Below are 24,698 nucleotides of genomic sequence, written 5' to 3'. Positions count from 1 at the left end.
GCTGTGGGCAAGCATCCCTTGTCTCCTGGGCCTGTCCCCTTACAAAGCAGCTGGCGGCACAGGTATCCTACTCACTATCTCCTTGCCGTGCACATGCCCAGAAAAGTGGCCTAGGGACTCTCTGCTATGATAGATTTCTCTGCTGGAAATCCAAGGTCATCTCCAAGTGACCTTTCCTGCAAGCCTCAAATCTGGGTCCACCTCCACTGATATGAAATGGTGCAGGATTTGCACATCTTCCTGTATATGTTAAATTATCCTGTGCACATCCTCCTGTGTATGTTAAATTATCCTATGCACATCCTCCTGTGTATTTTAAATCATCTCTAGATTACTTAAAACACCTAATACAATGTAAATGCTATTTAAATAGTTCTTATACTATATTGTTTAGGGAATAATGACAAGAAGACAAAGTTTGTCCTCCCATCACGAGCTCCCACTGTACTCAGTTCACCAGAAAAAACCACCAGGAGAGAACAGGCCCACAAATGTCACCCAGACACCATGGCTTTGGGTGTCAGGCCTTGATCTAACTAATTCTTCTAAAGCTTACAAAACTTATGGGCTCTGGCAGTATTGTGGGAGCTGATGATGGACACAGGAAACAGAAGTTACCTGGTTTCCATGAACTGCCAAAAAATTGAGTCACATTTATTTTGCCTCTCAGAGCGGTGCAGCTCAAATCACATAAGGTAAAACCTGGCAGTGCAGTGGACACTGTCTTCTTCTAAATTTTCCTCTTGAAGGACTATGTGAGTATATGATATGATTCTAAATCTTGACTCAAGCAAAGTCATTGCTTTGAAACAGTCAATATGGCACAAATTCCAAACAGATCCTAATTAACTCCATTCATTCGTCCTACACGTAATGCTTACCGTATGCACACAGCACAGTTTGCTCAGGGTCTACACGGTCTACAGTCACTTTCCACAGTTCAATTCCACCACCTTCTAGAATAGTAAAGCCACACCCATTCGCTAGGAAGGAGAACTTGACTCTGTCCTATGGGCCATGCAATGAGAAATGGATCTCGTGTGATTATATTAAAATTCAAGGACAGCTCCAAGAAGGCTGGGCACGGTGCCTCACACCTGTAATTCCAGCACTTTAGGAGGCTGAGGCAGGCAGATCACCTGAGGTCAGGAGTTTGAGACCAAGCCTGGCCAACATGGTGAAACCCTGTTTCTTCTAAAAATACAAAAATCAGCAGAGCATGGTGGCAGGCACCTGTAATCCCAGCTATTTGGGAGGCTGAGGCAGGAGAATTGCTTGAATCTGGCAGGCAGAGGTTGAAGTAAGCCGAGATCACACCATTGCACTCCAGCCTGGGCGAAAGAGTGAGACTCCAACCCCCCGAAAAGATAAAATGAAAGGACAGCTCCCAGCTGAATCTTAGCCATTAAGTTCTTCAATATTCTAATAATCAGCTGCAAAATTTCCTCCCCAACAGTCATGGCAGGCCATGCAAAGTGGGGCAAAGTCTCTGGATAACTGAGTTGGGGGCAGCAAGACACCACGCGGAGCTCTCCTGGAATATGTTGACTTTCAGCTCATTAAGTTTTCCGAGAAACAAGCAAGAGAAGCACCACCTTTGAGGTCAGGGGAGCTAGTTCCACCCTGGAGGGATGGCCTTCAGCCCTTCTGGTGTTTTAGACTTCAGCACTTCAGAAACCCAACTTGGAGACCAATTTGAAAGGCAACCCTGCCCCTACACCAGCCTCACCAGTTCAGGTTTACCTGGCCTGGACACTAACCCATACTCCTTCCCTTTCTGTTGTCTGTAGTCATTGTTCATGGGGGTGACTGAGTAGGACAGGCATCAGAGTTCTCAGCCAGGGACCAGACTTTTGCATAAGGGAGCTGTGGAGGAGGCGTTACTGTTACTCCTTGGCCCTCAGAGCCAGAATGTCTGGGACCTCTCTAAGCAAGAGGCCAAATGCTGCAGGCGTCTGCAGCAGAGAAGAACAATTGCGAATTCATGAATCACCCCTTTTGTATTCTGCTTAGAAGAATATAATTTGTTAATTTATGGTAGTCGTTGTGGTGCAATTGAAGATGCCAACACAGAAAAGGCTGACTGAGCTGGGCTCTGTGGCATGCCAAGGCCAGGTAAATCCAAACAAGTTTTCAATGCGAAGGCCTGCCAGTGGTGTCAAACAGGGTGGAATATCATACGATTAGCCTTGGCAAAAAAGGAGTCAACAGAAGGACAATTGGTGGATAATAAGCACTCTTCTCAGCCAAATGTGGGCTTTCACCACGCACTGTAAGAGTCAAGCCTGAGAAGGCCCAGGTAGGGCGGTACAGATGAAGTGATGAAACCTGAGGAGGGGAATTACCTTTTATGTTGAAATATAAATAGGTAAGTAAATCCACAGCCATTATTTCTTGGAAGCGAGGTGTAGTGGGATTCTCGTTATTAAAATGCCTGCACAGGCCAGGCACGGTGGCTCACACCTGTAATCCCAGCACTTTGGGAGGCCTAGGTGGGCGGATCACCCGAGGTCAGGAGTTCGAGACCAGCCTGGCCAAGATGGTGAAACCCTGTCTCTACTAAAAACACAAAAATTAGTCGGGCATGGTGGCGGGTGCCTGTAATTCCAGCTACTTGGGAGGCTGAGGCAGGAGAATCGCTTGAACCTGGGAGGCAGAGGTTGCAGTGAGCTGAGATTGCACCACTGCACTCTAGCCTGAGTGACAGAGCAAGACTCCATCTCAAAAAAAAAAAAAAAAAAAAAAAAAAGCCTGGACACTGCATTTATTTTTGGGCTTTTTAGTGGTGCAGAAGCATCACTGAGCCAGCAGAGTGCCCTGGGAACTGGGGAAGGGGCACTCACGCCCCCCTTCCGGGCCAGTCTCCAGGTCAGAGGCTGTTGCTGTCTCTCTATGAAATTACGGAGAGAGCCATCAGAGAGGGGCAGAGGAGCATAGGAGCATAGGGGCACCAAATACACAGCCCCTTCCCTGGCTTTATAAAGACATTTGTGTCCTTAACACCTCCTGGCCCTCTCTCAGGGACTCCAAGAATTCACTGTCAAGATGTGCCAGGCATTGCACTCATTAGCCCTGGGAGATGGGTGCTATTCCTAAGCCCATCATACAGAATTGGAAACTGAGGCTGAGTTAAATACTTTAACTCAAATCTACCCAGTTGGTACAGCTATGACTCTAAGTCACTCACAAAGACAGTCTCTATAGCACAAACCCTGCACCCCACATGGCAAACTCTCCAAGAATCCTTAGATTCAAATCCAGAAAACTTTCCTAGATGTCTGCTCTGTGCCAGAGCACCGAGGCAGGGGAAAGGGATCGGGGCATATAGAGTCACTCGTGGTTCCTGCAAAGAAGTAGTAACATTTTGGTGCATGACTGCGAAGCTTTGATCTCTCCTAATGAGGGGCATGGGCTAAACAGGCAAGCGCCCAGGCTCTGGCACAGCAGCGGGTTGTGGGTACGGGCGGAGTGGTACCTGCATGGAGCCAGATCTGTGCCAGCGTCATCCAGGGGTGTAGTGGGCCCTGCTTAGGGGCACTGCTCTGCAGAGACGAAGCCACTTCTGACAGTGCCTGCTCCACTCTTGAGGCTGCTACTGATGTGGCATGGACGGAGCCTGTGAGAGGTTTTTGAGAAGACTCTATCAGGAGCGAAAGAACAGACCCAACCAATCAACCCCTTCCCACACAGACAAGTGCAGAACACAACACACCCCTTCCCCCGTGATGTTTCTAAGATTTACTGTCCACAAGGAAATGTGGGCAATCATGGCCTGGGGCCTTAGTTTCCATCCTTGGGCTTTAGCTAATCTTTTTGTCAACAAACAGAGCACATGCCCCCTCCAGGAGCCCAGCCTAGCAGTGTGAGTGCTGGGAGATGGGGGGCCAGATACACAGCTGTGATGATACTAGTGTTTAAAAATCACATAAATGAAGTGCTATAAGGGGACATTACAAAGCACCCCTGCAAGGGCCTAAACCTAGAAACTTAGGGTAGGGGGAGGAATATACTTGCCTCCTGGGGTAGCATTTGGAGTAGATGTACTGGCCATTCTCAAGACAAACCCAGCAACTTCCCATTTTATTAGTGCAAGCCTGGCCTTGGAGAGGTGGGCTACACCCTCAGTTTAGAACCATATTCTAAGGCATGACTTAAAAACTGCAGAAAAAAAGCACACTTTTGCCCTGTGAATAAGCAGATGTCTATCCTTAAGGCTAGACTAGCAGGGGATGGGATGGAATGGGTTTGTAGCAAAGACTCCTGGGGCTCAGAATATGCACCTGCCTAATTATTCTGTAAAACCTGCTGTCCTGAAAGGCTAAGTAGAGGCTTCGATTGAGCATGTTCACTAGTCAAGGGTTGGGGGAGTGCACAAGTCAAAATGCAAAACTCATTTCTCTTCACGTTGACCTCTCGGAGGTCCTGATGATTAGAGACCACCTCCTTAAACAGAGGCTTGCTTCCCACCTGTTTCCAACAGACACTCTTGGAGATGCGGTTTTAGAATCAAGAGCAGGATTCTCAGTTGTTTCAAATTTGAAACTTAATATTTCTATTCACCTGCATCATTCTTAATTTGTACTTCATCAAAAAGTTCAGTATGGAGATAAATATTCCAACATTGAGAGTGGTAACTACCAACTCATCATAAAGTTTAAAATAGTAATAATCTATAAAGATAAATGCTGACTACAAAATAAATGGAGTTATATTCTTGATAATACAAAATTGTGAGCATAAAAATAATTTCAGTTGTGCTTTGGAATGCACTCATCATCTATAAATTTAAAGAGTATTCACAGGAATAGATGCGCCATCCATATTATGTTTTGATTGCTCCAATATAATGGTAACATGGATGCCTCTAAATGCACCTGAATCCTTTGGTGAGGCCTTGGTGGATGGAAATCAGAGTGGGCCGACAGTGCCCACAAGGATGACCAAGAGGAGAGCAGCCTCTGGAAAGGTCTAACAAGTCCTGCTGCACAATACGGAACTCAGAGGCTGAGTTAAAAGAGTCTAGTGGCCGGGCGCGGTGGCTCACGCCTGTAATCCCAGCACTTTGGGAGGCCGAGGCGGGCGGATCATGAGGTCAGGAGATCGAGACCATCTTGGCTAACATGGTGAAACCTCGTCTCTACTAAAAATACAAAAAATTAGCCAGGTGTGGTGGCAGGTGCCTGTAATCCCAGCTACTCAGGAGGCTGAGGCAGGAGAATGGCATGTACCCGGAAGGTGGAGCTTGCAGTGAGCAGAGATAGCGCCACTGCAGTCTGGCCTGGGCGAAAGAGCGAGACTCTGTCTCAAAAAAATAAATAAATAAATAAATAAATAAATAAATAAATAAATAAAAGAGTCTAATTGGCCGAGCGCAGTGGGAGGCCGAGGTGGGCGGATCACCTGAGGTCAGGAGTTTGATACCAGCCTGACCAATCTGACCAATATGGAGAAACCCCATCTCTACTAAAAATATAAAACTTAGCCAGGCATGGTGGCACATGCCCGTAATCCCAGCTACTCGGGAGGCTGAGGCAGGAGAATTGCTTGAACCCAGGAGGTAGAGCTTGCAGTGAGCCGAGATCGCTCCATTGCACTCCAGCCTGGGTGACAGAGTGAGACTCTGTCTCAGAAAAATAAATAAATAAATATATAATAAATAAAAAAAGAGTCTAATTGATGGTATATGAAGGGGGAACCTAGGAAGTGTGCTAAGAATCTATCCTTGTTTAGACAAAGTATGTCTAACTACTATTTTTAAAAAATCTACATAGCAAAATGATTAAACTGCTGTCAAAATTTCTTATTCGTCACCTTTTTATGGAAAGTAATATTTTTAACTTTGATAACAAGGACTTGATGTAGTTTCCCCGAGATTTTTAGTAGCAATGATAGTTAAATAAATGAGTAATCTAGAGGCTGTTGTTGCCCTATTCTGCCATTACCGAGTTGGCTACCTTCTCATTGGCTTGAACAGTGGTTCTCAACCTTAACTTCACATCAAAATCATTTGGGATTTAAAAAATCATGATGTTATAGCTACATCCCAGACCAACCACATCACTCAGTCTAGGGGTGAGGACTAGCATCTTTGTTAATCACCCCAAGTGATTCCAATGTACAGCTAAGACTGAGAACCACTCGCTTGGAGAGACAGGAAGCAAATGTTATGAATATTTGGTCAAAAAAAGCCTGTACACGGGCCAGGCAGCCTGAGCTCTCCTGCTTCCCTGCAGCACAAGGGTCACCTGGGGAACAGAGTTCCAGGAGGACCTTGTTCTCTAGAACAGGGGTTCTTAGACTTTTTGGTCTCAGAATCTCTTCAGACTCTAAAAAATCATTGAAGACCCTAAAGAGATTGTTTATATGAGTTATGTCTATTGATATTCACATTAGAAGTAAAAACATGTTTTTTTTTAACATGTTTTAACAGGTATGTTTAAAATATTCACTTACTAATTCATTAAAAAATAACAACAATAAATTATTGCTCTGGAAACATTCCATACACTTTCTACCAGGTTCTGTGAAGCTTTTGCTACAAGAGTTTGTGACTTTTGGAGGAGCTAATTTTGGTTTTTGGATGAACTGTTTTGTTTGGTCCACAAATAATCAGAACTACTGCCAAAGTTTCTTCTCTTTGTGATATTTATACACAACTAAATCAATTAATTCCTAGCACAATATATTTTACTATGAATAAGGTCTGGCAGATGATGATGATGATGGCGACAATGATGACAGCAGTAGTGGCTGTCAGTTTTAGAGAACATACCATGTTTCAGGCTCTGCGACTGGCACTTTATATGTACTAATCTTTAACCGGAACACAAACACTAGTCTGATTCCAAATCTGTCCTCTAAGTCCAGCTCTGACGCCACCTCCTACAGGAAGGCTGCTGTGAGTCTTCCACTTCTCCCTACAATAAGTGAGACTCTCTGGTCCTTGGTGCTTCTATGCGGTTGTCACTAACAATGCACAGACCACGTGTTTTAAAGTTAATGTAATTGTCTCCCTTATTAGACTGTGTGGGTCTAGATGATGGGAACTACGTCCTCAGTACAGGGATTTTCAGGGACTAACAATACCAGGCCCACACTAGGTATTAGGTAAATGAGTGTGCAGGGAATGAACGAGTGCTGTCAATAGACACATCACTGTCTGAAATTCAGAAGAGGGCGGCCCCCTCTCTGGATGCACGTGTGCTCTACTCTTCCCCCCTAACAACGGCTCAGAGGCCAGAAACTTTACCCACTCAAAGGGCACTTCAGTGTAGTGTTCATCACTTCCAACAATCCAGACTAAAAATGACAGTGGTGAATAGCTCCAATTAAATATGGACGTTTCCCCAATGTAAAATTAAAATATAGAGAAGGATAACAGGTTTATTAGAACCTGTCAATTATTAGAACCTAGTCAATTTCTTGGTACACACATTTCATCAGGGCAGAGAGCCTTCATATTCTGAACCAGGGATAAATGCTAGGGCACTCACATAAAAATAGCACATAACTAACAATAGTGAAATTATATAAGTTGGTATCTACTATTCCTGAAAATAACACAACAAATAAAAGTCTTCCATTGAATTAGTATTGGAAGGAGGGGGAAGGAAAAACATCACTTTAATCAGAATGGATACAGCTGGTTAAAAAACAAACCAAGCAGGCCAGGCGCGGTGGCTCATGCCTGTAACCCCAGCACCGTGGGAGGCGAAGGCAGGCAGATCACCTGAGGTCAGGAGTTCGAGACCAGCCTGGTCAACATAGTGAAACCCTGTCTCTACTAAAAATACAAAAAGTAGCGGGGTGTGGTGGTGCACACCTGTAATCCCAGCTACTCAGGAGGCTGAGGCAGGAGAACTGCTTGAACCCCAGAGGTGGAGGTTGCAGTGAGCTGAGACTGCACCATTGCACTCCAGCCTGGGCAACAAGAGTGAGATTCCATCTAAAAAAACCCCTGTACTGTATTTTATTGTTTCATAGAACTGAAATGGTAAGTGACTATATAGACACTGGATTTTGACTTATACAGGTGAACAGCTGGAAACACTGGCTCTAACAAGCACATTTTTAAAGAACCCTTTCTTTCTCACCACGGCAAACATGTTCCTGCATCGTACATCAGAATGAGAGCACTATTAACTTAAGGTGGCAATGGGCAAACTGAGGCTTGAAAAAGGAATCAGAAGTTAGAATATAGGACATATTTCCAATTTGAAATCCAAGGCTCTGCAGAAATAAGTTTCCAAATAATCAGGTTCAACAGGTAAGCCAGGGAGAGCACCTGGGCCATGGTGCATCTCTCATCTGCCACCGGCTTCAAGAGGTCCCGCCACTGCCAGAGCCCACAGGACTGTGTGCTGCGCAGCGGCTGCCGTGCTCCGTCTAGGAGACAATGCGCCTCTCCCCTGCAGTCACAGGACACAGGGGCTCTGAAAAGCCACTGCAAGACCCACTGTACCGAGGGCTGACGTAGACAGGTGAGAGCTCGCTCTGAAATCTAGCACAGGTCTGTCGTCAAACGGCCCGAATGGTGCAGGGGCATGTGACATCCAGGAGCGGAGGCCATCTGCATTTCCACAAGCCAGTGGCTTTCCTTGCCCTCCCACCTAGATCCTCAACCGAAAACGTTATCTTGGACACCTGATACAGAGGCAAAGTGCCACCTGAAGAACGTTCTGAGCCAGGGTTTCCTTCTAGGCTCCTCTCTCCATCACCGTGTGTGGGGGTAAGGAGGGGGGAAGGCAGCTGAGGACCTAGGAACTGTGATGGGAAGGCATTTCCTCATGGGCCAAGAGGACCAGGAACCAAGGGGAACCAAGGCCACTGATCTCAGGGTACCATGAGTCCAAGCTCTGAAACCCTCCTGAGGTTTTCTGACCCATGCTCCTATTGTACACTGAGGGCTGTTGAGAAACCCTGCCTGCCACAAGTAGGACACTGGGATGGCTAGCTCAAATTGCCTTTGCAGGTGAAGCTTTTCCAAAAATCCTTTTTCCAATGCACATGACACCTATGGTGAATTTCACATAGACCTCAGCTGTGGCAATCACATGTGAGCCCTATTCCACCAAAGTTCATCATCCAAAGGAATCCCAGCACCAATAATTCTGTTAAGGAAAGGCACAGGCTGGGCATGGTGGCTCACGCCTGTAATCCCAGCACTTTGGGAGGCTGAGGTGGGTGGATCACTTGAGGTCAGGAGTTTGAGACCAGCCTGGCCAACATGGCAAAACCCTGTCTCTAATAAAAATACAAAAAAAATTAGCCGGGGCTGGTAGCGGGTGCCTGTGATCCCAGCTATTCGGGAGGCTGAGGCAGAAGAATCGCTTGAACCTAGGAGGCAGAGGTTGCAGTGAGCTGAGATGGCACCATTGCACTCCAGCCTGGGTGACAGAGCGAGAGTCTGTCTCAAACAAAAAAAAAAAAAAAGGAAAAAACATAACTGATAAATTAAGTAGCTTAGTTATGCTTCATATCCCTGTATTTGTCACACGCAAGTGTTGCTGAATAAATAGGATATATTATATTCCAGCTCTCCTTCTAACTATCTGGTGGCCTCAGTTAAGTTGCTACAGTCTGAAGGACCCCTCGCCTTCCCTCTCCCCTCACAGCACATAGAAGATGAGCTGGATCTCAGATGGAATCCTGCCCACCTGGTGACTTGGCGAGCATTCCAGTGCCAGGAACAATGGACAGCCACATTACATGACGTGTGAACAACATCCTCTACCAAAAGATGTCAGCCGACCACCTCACATGAGGCTGGCAGGATTTGGGGCAGCTCCTTGCTTCCCAGCCCTGGAGAACTCACTCCATGCCTCATGAGTGTGAACGTGGGAGAACGATGGCACGTGGCCGCACCCCAAGCCCCATCTCTGTTTGGCACCCACATTCTTTCTGCCTAATGCTGCAGCAGCAGACACCTGCCCTCCCCACATTTTTCTGACATGTAGCTGAGCCACTGCAGTCGTGGGCATGCAGAAATCACCTGCTGCTAATGAATTTCTGCTGTACCTGTTTTCCCTTGACCCTGAAATGATTCCAAATTCTCTGTCAACTTATTCACAATTAAAATAATAGGAAAAGGCAGAAGTGCCATCTCTTAAAGAACCTGAATATTAAGCAGCAATCTGAATGACTCAGCATTCTGTGAGCTAGCTTTGCTTCAGAATTTTCATTTCTTAACAGGAAAAAAAAAATTCTGTTTCTCAAGATAGGGCTTGGAAATAAATCAGTCCAACACTGCAGACTGCTGGCAGCTCTGTGCCCTTCTGTCTCTGTGTGTCACCTGTGCTTGAAGAACCAGAATGTCCTGGGGGCTGAGGACGGGAGGAGGCGGAGGAGCTAGTGATGGCTGTCTCTTATTTCTTGAAGGGAGAGGAAGAGGTGTAAGTGTCCACTCTCACTTCGGCCCTCAAAGCAGGCATATTTCTCCATACCTTTTAAAAAACATAACTGCTGTCCCCTCATCTCCCTGGTGCCTGGGAGTTAGGACAATTCCCATCTTTGCTGTAGGGTAGTCCTGCTTTCTGAGGAGGCGACTCCAGGTGGTGGCTCCTTGCACCGCGCTGTCACAGCTCTCCTCTCCATCTGCTGCTTCCCTGGGAGCTGCCCTCGCACCTTGTGTCCCCCAGTGTGACAGCAGCGGGGGGCGCTGCCCACCCAGTCCCACCAACCATGAGGGCTCCTGCTGTGGGTTCCTCTGATAAATCACCTTGGTCACCATTCTAGTAGACACTTCCGTTTTTCACCAAGTGAAAAAAGGATTAAGACTCATAGCCCCAAGATGGGATCAGTTTCCCACTGACTTTAACAGAATATCAAGCACCGTTTAAACCTGACAGCACGTGTCTTGTCCTGAGAGGGGAAAGCTTTCCAGGGAAGGACCCCCGTAAGGCAGGGAGGGCCGGGGACATGTCGTCACCGGTGGGCATGCGGGGCTAGCGCAGCATGCTGCTGGCGGGTGCTGGCAGGGCCAGGTGGACACACAGAAAGCATGGAGGGAAGCCGTTCACACGCATGCAGGAAGGTGCCAGCTGTCAGAGCGAGCCGCTGCCGGTGGCTCCGCGCTAGAGACAGTACCTTCTGGAGGACTACATTGGGCAGATGCTTCCATCTCCACCTGAACCCTCCCCGATGATATTCATGAGGCTGTGTCTCGGGGTGGAAGTGCCTTCTGCCTGGGGAAGGCTCTCTGAGCCTCCAAGTGCCTGACTGCTGGCGTCCTGGGGAAAGCCTCCCAGGTTGGGATGATATTCTAATGCTGGACACACTCCCCAACTTCTACCTGAGTGCCACTTACTGTTGGCTTGTCAGTCTCCTATCATTCCACTCAATCTTGTTTAAAGAAAGATACTACAGAACTAATTAAGGAGAATTATATTAAATTAATTTTAGTTTAATTAAAATAGCAAAAAAAGGTTCTATATTAGAGCTGAATTTAAAAAATTACCACCCCTCAAAAATGGTCCAGTCATCACAGAATGATGTTCCCATATATACACAGATTTCTTTCAAAGCTACTTTATTCTATTAAGCCGGAACAGAGACTAAAACCGCCTAATTGACTAGTCACTTCCTGATCATGATATACATTCTTGTTAGAAAATGCAGCTCAATAAAATGCTAGTTATGATGGAAAGAGAAAAACATCGCTACTCTCTTGAATTCCTTCCTCACTCCTATTTTATTTTAGAGGTATGTTCTTCATTAACGTGTCTACTCTCTTCTCCTGGTGAATTACTGCTAAAGAGAGCAGCAACTACACTAGAATCAGTGATGGGAAAAATGGAGCCACGAACTCAAGTCGGTAATCTTGATTTTAGCACGTTCTCGGAGAGGGGAATAAAACATCAGCACAGATTTTTCTCCAAAAAAACAATTGCTAGGGCACCTGCAGGGGAGCGCCCAGGGTCCTCTAAGAAGTGATGAGCAGCGTGCAGAGAGCCCTGCTGGTTCATTCCAATCCTGCTCAGCCACCTCCACTCTTCTGGTCCTAGCTGCCCAGGGTGTGACTCAGGGGGAAGGCACCTGACTCATCCTTAAAACCAGGATCCATGGCTGCCAAATCATAAGGGCGGTGTACATAGAATAACTATGGAATTTACAATTTTACAGATGAGGAAATGAGGCCCAGGGTGATGCGGTGAGTTGCCGGGTGACTCCAGAGCTGGCCCTTGATGGTGAAAGGAACCTGGCAGGGAAATCTCTTTTATGAAGCACCTAATGTGTGATGACAGCACCAACAAATACCTCTTTTCTATTATAGACTGTTTTTAGGCCAGAAATAAAGGCACATCTAGGCTGAGCTGGATTTCAGAGGGTGGAATCAACTCTTAAGGGTGAGTGGCAGCATTTGCCATAAGCTAAAGGCTCAGGTCATTCAAATGCACTGGATCCCCATATCCACCAGCATTTCCCCAAATGCAATCCATGGAACACTGATTTCCTAGGGTGGAAAAAATGATTACATTAGTTTAGGAACACTGGGTCAAAGTGTGGGACTACTCAGAACTATGAAGCACTAGGCAGGAGATGGACTATCGTCCAAATATATTTGACCAAAGAGAATCAGTGGTCTAAGAAACATCCTTTGGCAGATGTGACAATTCACTAATGACTTAAACACCGCCAAAAGCACTGTTAGGCTGGGCGTGATGGCTCACGCCTGTAATCCCAGCATTTTGGGAGGCGAGGTGGGAGGATCGCTTGAGCCCAGGAATTGGAAACCAGCCTGGGCAACACAGTGAGGCCTCCTCTCTGCTAAAAATTCAAAAATTAGCTGGATGTGATGGCGTGTGCCTGGTGTCCCAGCTGCTCAAGAGGCCAAGGTGGGAGGCTCGCTTGAGCCCTGGGGTTCCAGGCTTCAGTGAGCTGTAATCGTGTCATTGCACTCCAGCCTGATCTACTGAGTGAGATCTTGTCTCAAAAAGAAAAAAAAAAAGCACTGATCCTACATCCAGGGAATTAAGTAATTCCTTTAAATTTTGGTAGATACAGTTTTAAGTTTTATGATGTCTGCTTATTTTTAGAAAAATTAACAGTTAGAATTGCTCTCCTATGCAACAATAATGGTTGGATTAGTTACAGAAATTTCAAGATCCAACTGGTTCCCTCTACCTAAAATTTACTGGCCACCTGCCTTAGAAAGGCGGGGCATCTCATGCTTCCAATCAGTGCCAGGAGTGCTTCTCATCCACCCACTGAACACCCAGAGTTGGCCTTTTTCCCTGCAATGCCTTCTTTTGTAGTCCTTCTCAGATCAATACTGCCTCCTCATATATAAACCCAAGCTGTGCTGAATGCATTAGGATCTCAGGAGGGATGGGCTCCAGGTGGCAGAGTGGGCAGGCAGGTGGCAGAGGGATGTCCACGTCATCTGAGCATTCTCAGCACTCAACAACCACAATGCACATTCCGTAGTGGGGGAAGTGTGATTCTGGAGGCCCTTGGAAGGATTAATAGATTGGTAAACTACTTACTAACTGAAAAAAGGGAAGGAAAACCATGAAAGTATGCTTCTGGAGAGTTGCCTTGGAACAACAGATCAAATCAAAAATTAAAACCAAGAAACAAAACATTTGAAAAATCAAAATTAAGGCTAAAAAAGCGAACAGAGTTCTAATAACCTTCCAACTTTAAGTCTGGCTGTCTAGGATCATATTTCCATTCAAGAGTGCACACATTTTTCCACTAACAATTTTTTTTTTAAACCAAAGAAAGGCCAACTGGGCATTCCCCTATCCATTGAAATGTCCACCCAGCACATGAAAGCTGACCAATTCGTGCAATGTATTTTGTTTCCAGAGCAGGAAATTCCAAAGGGAAAGGAAAAATAATCAAACAAGCAGGTTTTGGGTCTTTCCACACATTAACCCTAATCATGATTCCAGTGGTTTGTAGGGTTGGGCTAACTTTCCATTCTATGAAGTCAAAGGGTTGGAGGGAGAAATTCATACAACTTCAAGTCTTGACTATCTGCTTGTCCTAATGGAAAAGTTGGGACTTAAAATCATTACAATTTTAATTAAGAAGTTTTACATTTGTCAGTATGTTTTCCCCCTCTCTAACTAAATGCTGACTCTATGGAAGGGGGTGGATTCTCGAGAACTTCAGTCTTAGTTGAAACACCTGGTTACTGGCTAGACACTCCCTGAGGATGGAAAGATGACTTCAGCTTATTAAGAATAAACAACTGAGCACTGCCCGGGACACACTCCATTCAGCAGAAAGCCCAGTGGGTGCTCATCACCCCAGAAAGTCACTGATTAATCAGACATAAAGTGCCTCCCCTGAAGAGCTGGGACTGCAATCTTCAAAGGCTTACAGGATCACAGGGCTCCCAAGATGCAACATGAAAAATACAGGCAGGTGGGTCGGTTGTGCAGAAAAGAGTGGACAGGGCAGTGGGAACATACCATGTTATTCTAGAATGGGAAGATCCCATTTTCAGACAATAAACTCATCAAAAGTCAATGTAAAGAATTTTTCTAGAAAAATCGAAGTTGGCAATTGCCAGTAGGCATTGTATTAAGAGAAAATGTCTATTTTAAGAAATGCATTAAAAACAGCATACATGGTGTTTACACAGTATCTTCATCTTCCATTTCATACAACTGGGATTGCCATTAAAGCAAAGTTCAGAACACTTAATATGCAGATAAGTACGGTCAGTGGGTTTCTCGGCGTGGATGGTTTATTTTGAATGGTAAGCTAATTTCTGCCCTGGCTTTGTGTGTGTGAGAGCTGAACACAGTGGGTGAGCCATCCAAAAGATGTGCACATTAGAGAAAGTGGTTCTTTCTGGCAGCAGTTCCCCTTAAGAGCTTTTGTTCAGCATATAACTGGGCATTTGGAACAAAGATGAGCCCTTATAAATCATAGATATAGAGATTAAATTTTCTGGCAGTGCTGGCAATGAACATTAAATAAATGAGCAAAAGAAAACAAGGATGGGCTCCCCGGGTCAGATTCATATTTAGGTCCTATTTAAGGGTTTTACCAACCAGTGTTCATTTTCACACAGGGATCTTTCTTGTTGCTGTTCATGGACAGGTTCTGGAACTCCCTAAAGCTGACTTTCAAAATTTCTGTGTTATTTAAAAGCAAGATTAGACTAAAATACTATTCAATTTCTCTGCATAGTTTCACGACACAAACCCTACATTTTCCTTCACTGCAAATGGAAAACGGTTTACAGCACTGTTTCTCAAAATGTGGTCTAAAACCCACTGGCATTGGAATCATAGGGGAGCAATTTATAAATCCAGATTCCCAGGCCCCACCTCAGGCCTAGTGAATACAAAGTTGGGGGTGGGGACCAGGGGATCCGCTGCTTTACAGGCTTTCCGTGTGGTTCTAATGCATGGTAAAGTTTGAGACCCACATACTGAAAGGGCCGTGGCCCTGATCTGTAGAATACGGCCTTGACGATTATACACTGGTTGAATTCATTTCTAAATTGAAAACAGGAGTTTTTGCACAAACTGTCGTAATTTGCCTTTTAATAGGATTAATTTTTATGCATTTATATCAACTCCAGGAAAGCACGGAAGGACCCAAGAATTAGAGGCAATATTCTAGAAAAACCTCTATCTGTCCTGCCGAGAAGGTTTCCTTTACTTTGCAAAGAGGAGGTTGGAACAGGGGCTCCAATGCCTGCAATCTCAGGTTTCCTTCTGCCCCAAGCGGCTTTTGGATTTTCAAGTGAGCAAGATTTCTCTCTGACAAGTCTGATGAAGTTTCCTCTCCAGCTTATCAGTTAGGAAGATTATCAGAAGGTAAAACAGGCAAATGAAGTAGGTCTCACAAGAAAGGAAAAACCATGTTTACAGAGAGAGGGTTCCCGGCGGGGACCTGCGTCACTGAATGAATGAGCTGCAGGGGGCCACACAAAGGTATCGGGTTTGGGAGAATGAAGATGAGAAGACACAAACAGGTGGAGAGGAGATTCGGTTCTTGAAAGAGGAGAGGAGGAGGAGGAGGAATCTGACACTAAAAAAGTGAAAGAGAAAAAAAGGGTGAAGGCAAAAAAAAAACTTTAGAAACACAAAGAAAAAAATAAACTCGCTTTTAATATACTCACATAAGCTGCAAAGAAAATGAGGTCATGTAATACACCATCATTCCTCTACTTGACAATAGAATACAAGTGCTTTTCGAAGAAAACAAATTTGTTTTTCCACTGGTTATTTAGTTGGTCCACAACACCACCACGGAATGAAAATAACTCAAAATTTACCTGGGCACAGATTCAGCAGTGTGATCTGCTGAAAATAATACATCTTTAGCCTACAATATCCAGAACATTCTAGAGGAAACAATTTGCTTTTCAACTGGAAAGGGTTAGGACTTGACTTTACATAGATTTGTTTTTTATGAGAAGCACTTATATACAGTTTACTTGAAAATAAGGTTTTCCAAGGTGCAGAGTACTGAGGTGCAACACTATGTCACGGTCCCAGCATTATGACAAGGGGGTGCTAAGCTTTCCGGGGTGGTCTATGGTTGGGTGTGCTGGTTGGGCACTTTGGGAAAAAAGCCAGTACGGCTGCCTTCATGTCTTACAGCTGGAGGAACACATGGCAATGGGGAGACCACCGCAGCTGCAATTAGAAATTTTCCCAAACAAAGTGGATCAAACTTTCAAGTTAAAAGACTTATTTTGCTTTGGGTAGGTATTTGTTGATATCTACCAATTATTAAAGATAAATCCCCTTGCCCTACATCCTGTTTTAAAGGCAAAGGAATAAAATATTTTTTTTTTCATTCTCTATTTAAGGAACTACCAACTTATTCCAAAGAAAAGACAATGACTCAGAGCTTCAAAGTAAAGACTGTCACTCTATTTGAGTCCTCTTTCACTGGCTGGGACCTATGAGATGGCTGAGGCAGGAGGAAGGGATGCCCAAGGTGATACCTAAGGGGAAGTCATGTTCTGTAAGGGGGGCTATTTTGGTTTGACACGTCTGTTTAATGAAACAAAATTCCACTCTATTAGCTACAGTGGACTTGGCCAGTTCAAAGTTTATGGACGTGGGTGACTCCTCATGTTATTCCACAGCTCTGCATATGGACAATTTCAGAGGTAGGAAACCGTATTCCAGTTAACCAACCACTTCCAAAATCATGAACACTGACGCTGCACTGTACAAGGACCCAGGATATGTAATAATAGTATTGTAGTTACATATTTTTAAGCTCTTATCAGTTACACATATATCCTGAAATTTTAACAGGCAAAATAGGATATTAGGGACTTGCCTTAAAATACTCTAGGAAAAGCAAGTGTGGGACAGGATAGAGAGATCAAACGAGAATGCTGATTGCTAAAACTCAACTGGTGGGTAATGGGAATATTAGTATCTCTGTTCTGGCATATTAGAAATTTTTCCATAATAGAACTTAAAAAACAGAAAAAGAAAATAAATTTAGTTCTGGGGGAAAACAAAACAAAACAGATCCAAGAGGACTTGCGGCCTCACGAAGGAATCTGCCTGCACAGCGGGTGATCCTGGGCCTGTGCCCCAGGGTTGGCAGGATCTCGACAGTGGAAGTTCACTGTGGCTGTGGCTGTGGCTGTGCACCCTCACGGATGCTAACACTGCAGGGCTCTGCTTGTGTCGGACGCCTGTGCCCTTTAAAGGGGATTTAGAAAAGCAGTTGTTAGGCATGGCGCTGATAAGCTGCCACCCGCCAGGGCTGGGTTCTCCCAGGCCACATTTCATCTCAGGGTCACTTCTGTTTCACTGGGAACCATTCTGACCTCGGATAAGTTCCTTTTCTCTTTGCCTCTATAGCCCAGTTGCTTTTCTAGACAAGCAGTGCTGCAGTGGACATTCAAAATTAGCCAGGCTCTTATAGCACATGAACTGAAAACTGTTCAAAGGCAAAGGGAGGAAAAATGACTGTGGTCGTGCTGAATGGATAAGAATCCAGAATGTAAAATCCATGTGTCATGGAATACTATATGGCTATAAAAAAGAATAAGGAAATTCTCCACAGATGGATATGGAGGCATCTTCAGATACGCTGTGAAGTACAAAATGGCAGGTGCTCAAAAGCATATATAGTGTCTGGTCGTTTCTGTAAAGGGGCAGAGGAAATGATATATATGCTTGTTTGCATGAAAAAATACTGGAAGGGTAAACAAAAAGCTAATAAATAGTTATTTTTAGGAACAAATAAGATGGATGGGCAGGGATGGAAGCCAAACTTCTCTACAGCACCTTGTGAATTAGTTTTTAGCTTTTGAATTATGTAAATGTATTTCCTCTTCAAATCAAATCAAGGTGAAGGAAATAAACAATTTGTGGGTGGTTCACCAGGCGGGCTCTCCACACAGGTGTGTGAATGAGAGCATCTGCCCCTTCTGTGACTGCACCATGAGCTGAACCATATGCAACTGGGCTTTATTAATCAAGGTGGAGGCATTTTTCCCCATTTTTAAGCAAGCCTTCCCAATGTGTAAGTTTCTTTGATGCACCCTGCCATTTCAGAATGTTTTACTCTCATTTACAAATATGATAAGGCCTCCTAAAATGGCCTTCCGTTTTTCTGATTCCCTGGTCTCTTGGTTAAATTGTTGGCGTGCGAATCAGTATTTTGCAGCTGCCTGGTTGGGTTGGGGGTGGTGTAGGGCTGGTGGCAGGAGTCTCAGAGGGACTCTCATGGACGACTCAACAATGAAACCGTCTGTGGCAGTGCCTGGGAGGCTGTGGCCTCCACCCTGTTGTTGAGGAAGGGCATAGGAGCCCGCGGTCCTGACTCCAAACACCTAGGCTCTCCGGAAGTGAATGGTGGCCCAGCGGAGAGACTGGCTGCATCAGTACCACTAAGCAGAGGGGGAGGAGGAAGACCCGGGGGCCAGGCCCAACCCAGGGCAGTGACACCCCAGACTGTGTCACACAGGCACATCTTCCCTAAACACCGTGGCATCTGAGAAAGCTGAATCTGAAGAGGGAGACTCTCAAGCACTCTAGGGAAAATGTCCCAAGGGGTAACGGGAAGAACAAATAACAAGGACCTCATTTATTTTCTGACACTATCTGTTCTCAATGTGATGTGGCATTAAAGTCTTGGGACCTCCGGGGAAATTAGGGTCCAGGCCAGCTGGAAGGAAAGGGGGTCTGAATTCAGTATGGCTGTTCTCACAGGATACTTAGGAGGGAGAAAAGAGGGGAGACAGCGCTGGGTAGCCACAGCAGCTGTTTTAAATCAGCCGAAATTGCTGCTGGTGCTATAGTGAGTTTCACTTCCTCTTCTTCCCCATGTCCGAGCCTCACCTTGCAGTGGCTAGTCCTGACAGCCTGACCTCTTTCCTACAACGACGGGGCCTAGACAGGTCCCTCGGCAGGAGCTGGGATGAGGCAGAACTCTGCTGTGCTATTCCAGCCAGGGTCTCGGCCTGGTGTGCATTCTAAGCCCACCAATGACTGCTGACCTGTCCAGAGAGTGGTCAGGCCACTCCAGGGGGTGAGTTTCTCCATGGCTCAGTCCACATTTTAAGCAGCGGCTGCAAGCCAGATTAAACTGCACCAATTTACGATTTGTGCCGCTTCCAGCACCCAAAAATCTTTTGACCCAGGAGCCGCAGGACCTTTGGATCTGATTTCTCAAGCTGACTTTAAATTTGGTAGAAGGGAGCCTAGGGCAGAAATGCAGTCTGCAAGGCAGCTGTGGCGGGGGGTGGGCCTGGCTTGAGCATCACATCTGGCTCTCAAAGGCCCTATCCCTCTCAGCCCACCTGGACAGGTTTTTCCAGGGGACAAGCCTGGCAGTGCAAGACTCAGAGCTGCTCTCGGGCTTTCTTTTGAAAGGTTCTGGCAGGAGCTGGGATGTGGCACAAGGACAAGAAAATAACCTCGTGGTCCCTTTCATGCAGCCGGCCCATAAAAGACCAGGCAGAGCCAGAGAGAGATTAAGCCGTACCCGGTCCCCTGTGGGTGGGGAAGGAACAGGAGCACCAAATGATGCTCCAGAATGATTTTTGAGGCTCAAAGAAGAGCGAATTTACATGTTTTGTGGGTCTGTTGAATCACCTAGATTACCACTGAATCGTTGGTATGGGTTGAGAATCCCTAATCTGAAAATCCAAAGTCTGAAATGCTCTAAAAGCGAGACGTTTCTGAGTGTTGATACGGCACAAGTGGAAAATTCCACACCTGACTTCATGTGATGGGCCGCAGTCAAAATGCAGTCAAAACTTTGTCTCATGAACAAAATTCTTTAAACTATTGTATAAAATTGCCTAAAATTAGGCTCTGCGTATAGGTGTATATGAAACAGAAATGGACTTTGTGTTTAGACTTGGGTCCGATCCCAGGATATCTCATTATGTTTATGCAAATATTCCCAAACCCAACACACTTCTGGTCCCAGGCATTTCGGGTAAGGGACACTTCACCTGTGTCACCGCTGTGGGGTCTACGCAGGTGGACTCACTCCCCTGTACTTAGGCAAATGTGGAACACACACACAACGAGGTGTGCAGATTTGCTCATAGGCAGGAAGTGCCTTGGGCCTCCACATGGGGACAGTGGAACCCACCTGCCACCCTACGGGGTCTTGTGCTGGGTGTATGTGTGTTTATATGTGCAACTGATTAGAAAGTGAACCTTGCTTTCAGCAAGGTCTGAAACCCAAAGAGAGAGGGAGACACAGGGAAGCAGAGGGGACACCTGATGGGGACAGAAACCACCTCACTTTAGTTTCAAATTTTAAGTTCCAAGAGCAAAGGGGGAAATAGATTTCAAAGAAAGCATTGGGCTGGGCAAATCATATGACTGTCCCCACTGTGAAGAAACACTTGAGAAAGACACTGGAGAAACGCACCTCGATTGAGTGTTTAAACTATTTGTGCGAGAAATTTTTCCAACCCCAACCCGATCAGTCTCATCCCATGTCACTCGGTCCCAGGCCCCCACATTCTCCATGACACCATTTCGTCCCCTCTGGCTTTTTATTCTCACCTGTCTCGGGATCGCTGAAGTCTGGCAAAGTAATTGTGTTAAGCTGTCGTCTGTCAGCAATGGTCCTATCTAAGAGGCTGCTCCCACGTCCAGAATCACTGCAAAACACAGCTACAAATGTCAGTCACCTGCGAGGTGGGAGGAGGGAAGGAAAGAGAGGCAACCAATACTGACTCCTGAAGGCCAATGAATACCTTCTGTGCATTTTTTACATTCTTCAGCATCTTTCTTATGAAGGAGGCATCCTGCTTCCTGGCTCGGCCTGGGCTGGGATTCCTTTCAGTGTTCACTATCACAAACAGGGCATAAACCACACCCACAGACCCTGGCTAATTTTGGCCTCTTTTGTGTCATTAGAAGACACAAAAATGAGAACTTCAAGCTCCGTTTTCCATCCACCTTACAAGGGGAAACTGATTGGCATTAGCAACCTTAGAAAGTGAAGTCTTAGCAAGTGAGTCCATGAACACGCCATCCATGAAGAGTTATCTTCATGAACCAATGCTCCACACCTGTGCTTCTAAAACCCAGGCTGCACGGGAAAATCACCCAGGACATCTCTAAACAACAGATGCCTAGGTCCCACTGTGGACTAAACAAATCAAAGCGCCTGGGCTGATTGATATTTTTCACAGCTCCTCAGATGGTTCTAAGGTGCAGCTGCTGGATTCAAGAACCCCTGACCTCCTTTTCCGAGTGTGATCACAGTCATGCACTCATTCTGGGGTCCCCAGAATGTAGGCCTTTGTGCTACATCGTGTGGTTAACTTTCCTGCCGGTGTCTAGTGTTCCTAAGCTGGAGAAAGCTGGCTGATAGGGACACACAGGGACTGGGAGAGAACATGGCAGGGTTTTGGTGGCAGCCTCCATACCACCACTCCTACCAGCTTCCTGCACTGCCCATCTCTACTGAGTCCCCTCTCCAGCTTGTGCCTATAAAACAGGCTTGGCACTGTTCACCCGGTAATGCCACACGGGAAACCACAGTGGGCCTAACTGGGAGAGAAACAGTTAAGGGATCTCATCTAACATGGATTTCTTTTTTAAATTCTAGGAAGCTTGTAGGTAAACACTATTGCTTTTTTCCTGTATCGTGATACCCTATCAAAGCAGCTCCAAAAAGAATCACATCTGTCTCTTGAGGTTTGAATCTTCAATGCTTTTCTTTGAATCTATTTTCTTTTCCAATCTGGGGACTTTAAGAGTGATTTTTTGTTGTGAAGAAGTTCAGATTCTACAATAAAGGGACACAATTTCCTTCCTTTATGCAGCTGTTGCTAAAGCAGTACAAACAAGATTTGGCATGAAACTTAATACAGTTTACAGGCTGCAGTTTCCACGTCCAGCGATTTCTCTAACTACATTAGAGAAATCCACAGGAAGCAGAAGAAAACTTCCTTCAGGACAGACTATTTGTCAGCCTATACTTATTACATCATCCCAGACATGTTTTTTGGAAACTGCTCTTTTAATTGTTTCCATAACTGAGAAACAATACACGTCTCTGAACAGAAGACAACATAAAAGTAGATGCAAATTTTCACTCATCACAACACTGACTGAATATTTCTGGCACAGGTCTGTCCAGGTAGCATTTTTCACATAAATACTACTAAGTACAAATTATCTGAATATTGCAATGGCTCTCCACTTAGGAGTTTTTCAGAAGATTTATCTCAAATACAGTGAAACAATGACGTATTATTCACCACCTTGGGGATTCCAAGACACGCGATGAGGTATCGGCATTGCAAAGGAAGGATTTGCCTGGGTTTCTGGTGGTCCAAATCTGAGGTTTGTTTCAGACATTCTCATCTTCCAGGCTTCCCATCTCACCACGTTTCGGTGTTATCACTAACGAGCCTCCCATCTCACCACGTTTCGGTGCTGTCACTAACGAGGAGGTCACTTTGGGCAAGGCAGCTTTCCCTGTGCCTCACTGACTTCCCTGATCAGGTGAAGATAAAGATTGTTGTCCCACACAGAATTGTGTGAGGATGACATAAAGTCACATAGATGGAGCATTCTGAAGACTTACAACTTCTAGGTACATGCCAGGTGTGTATAAAACCACATAGCTACAACACACATCTGAGGTTAATATGGCCAGCCAATTGCTGCAGCCAATTTATCCCTAGGCTTCTGGTGCAATTGTAGGAGGCATGGGGAAGCTGAGTTAAAATGTTAGAAACCCCAAACAAACCATCATCCGAATTTTGAACCTCACCCCCTGACAATGGCACAGGATCCACGTTCCTTCCACCAGCTGGGAAACAGCGTTCAGTTACATCCTTAGTGTGTCTGCCTTAGTTCCTTTTGAAAACAGTGTGTACGCAACAATCAATTATTCAACATAGAGATGCTTTCGTTTCCACATTCAATGTTTTCTCTCTAAAAATAATTAGGGCTGGGCACAGTGGTTCATGCCTGTCATCTCAGCACTTTGGGAGGCTGAGGCGGGAGGATAGCTTGAGCTCAGGAGTTCAAGATCAACCTGGGCAACATAGCAAGACTTCATCTTTATTAAAAATAAAAAAGGCCGGGCACGGTGGCTCACGCTTGTAATCCCAGCACTTTGGGAGGCCGAGGCGGGCGGATCACGAGGTCAGGAGATCGAGACCACGGTGAAACTCCGTCTCTACTAAAAAATACAAAAAAAATTAGCCGGGCGTGGTGGCGGGCGCCTGTAGTCCCAGCTACTCGGAGAGGCTGAGGCAGGAGAATGGCGTGAACCCGGGAGGCGGAGCTTGCAGTGAGCCGAGATTGCGCCACTGCACTCCAGCCTGGGTGACAGAGCGAGACTCCGTCTCAAAAAAAATAAAAAAATAAAAAAATAAAAAAATAAGCCAGGTGTTGTGGCATGAACCTGTGACCCCAGCTATCTGAGAGGCTGAGGCAAGAGGATGGCTTGAGCCTGGGAGACAGACTGCAGTGAGCTATGATCACGCCACGGCACTCCAGCCTGGGCGACAGAGTGAGACTGTCTCAAAAAAAAAAAAATAAAAATAATTAGGTATTTGTGACCGACTGAGAATTTTACTGGGTGCTTGAAGCAATTTTTAGTTCTTCATTTACATGGTATAGAGTCTTTACCAATCAAGATTTGCATTTGACTCCTAGAATACAGAACAAGGGGCAAGGAGAGGCCTTGAGCAACCCTGAGTCTCCCTAACTGGCTCACTCTGGCCAGTCTCTCAGGCAAGATGGAAAGTCACGTTCCTCTCTCCCTCTGGGACACATCTGCTCAGGCACTTGTGTGAACCACCCATTTCCTCCTCATAGCCCAGTCACCTCACCTCTTCTCTGCTGGGCCCTTAGGCTGCCAGGAGCACTTCCCAAGGAGGGAGGCAGGAAGGGAGAGAAAACCATTCCTGGTGAGTGTTGTAGTAGAGGGAGAGGAAACGGGAAGGACCCCAAATCCATGGTATGTAAGCGGGAGATGCCCACATGCATAGATACGCACATGCAGGGACTTCTATTCCCTATTATCACTGAATTGTCATGACAGTTAAAGTTATACTGGCTATTAGAAGCCTCTCTTGGAAATCCTCTATCTTCCACAGAGGTTAAACACAAGAGGCTTGGTGGCGGTGGGGTGGGCTCGGAGTCAGAACCCTGGTGCTCTTGTCTCAGCTGAGCCTCTTCCCAGCTCCTGGAATAGTGCCTGGCACACAGTAAATATTGCACCTACAAGAAGGGCCTCAGCTAGGAAACCAGAGCAGGGGC

At 45.7% G+C, this 24,698-nt stretch overlaps 1 protein-coding gene across 4 annotated transcripts in view; it reads right to left on the bottom strand.

The window, feature by feature from the left end:
* TTC7B (tetratricopeptide repeat domain 7B) overlaps window positions 1–24,698 on the bottom strand; it is a 278,705-nt gene that overhangs the window by 49,237 nt on the left and 204,770 nt on the right. For 2 of the 4 annotated variants that reach the window (XM_055288413.2, XM_055288415.1), the window contains 3 exons: window positions 20,973–21,070; window positions 13,485–13,535; window positions 3,476–3,616 (listed from right to left, as the gene is read on the bottom strand). In XM_055288413.2, the coding sequence (XP_055144388.1) occupies window positions 3,476–3,616; window positions 13,485–13,535; window positions 20,973–21,070 (290 nt within the window). Of the gene's footprint in view, window positions 1–3,475; window positions 3,617–13,484; window positions 13,536–15,834; window positions 15,997–20,972; window positions 21,071–24,698 lie in introns of all 4 variants that reach the window. The other 2 variants (XM_055288412.2, XM_055288414.2) reach the window with 2 other exon arrangements.

This window comes from Symphalangus syndactylus, chromosome 8, assembly GCF_028878055.3.
Source record: "Symphalangus syndactylus isolate Jambi chromosome 8, NHGRI_mSymSyn1-v2.1_pri, whole genome shotgun sequence".
NCBI classification, from domain to species: Eukaryota; Metazoa; Chordata; class Mammalia; order Primates; family Hylobatidae; genus Symphalangus; species Symphalangus syndactylus.
The sequence above is the reverse complement of the archived record's forward strand: the minus strand, read 5'-3'. Positions and strand labels throughout refer to the sequence as shown.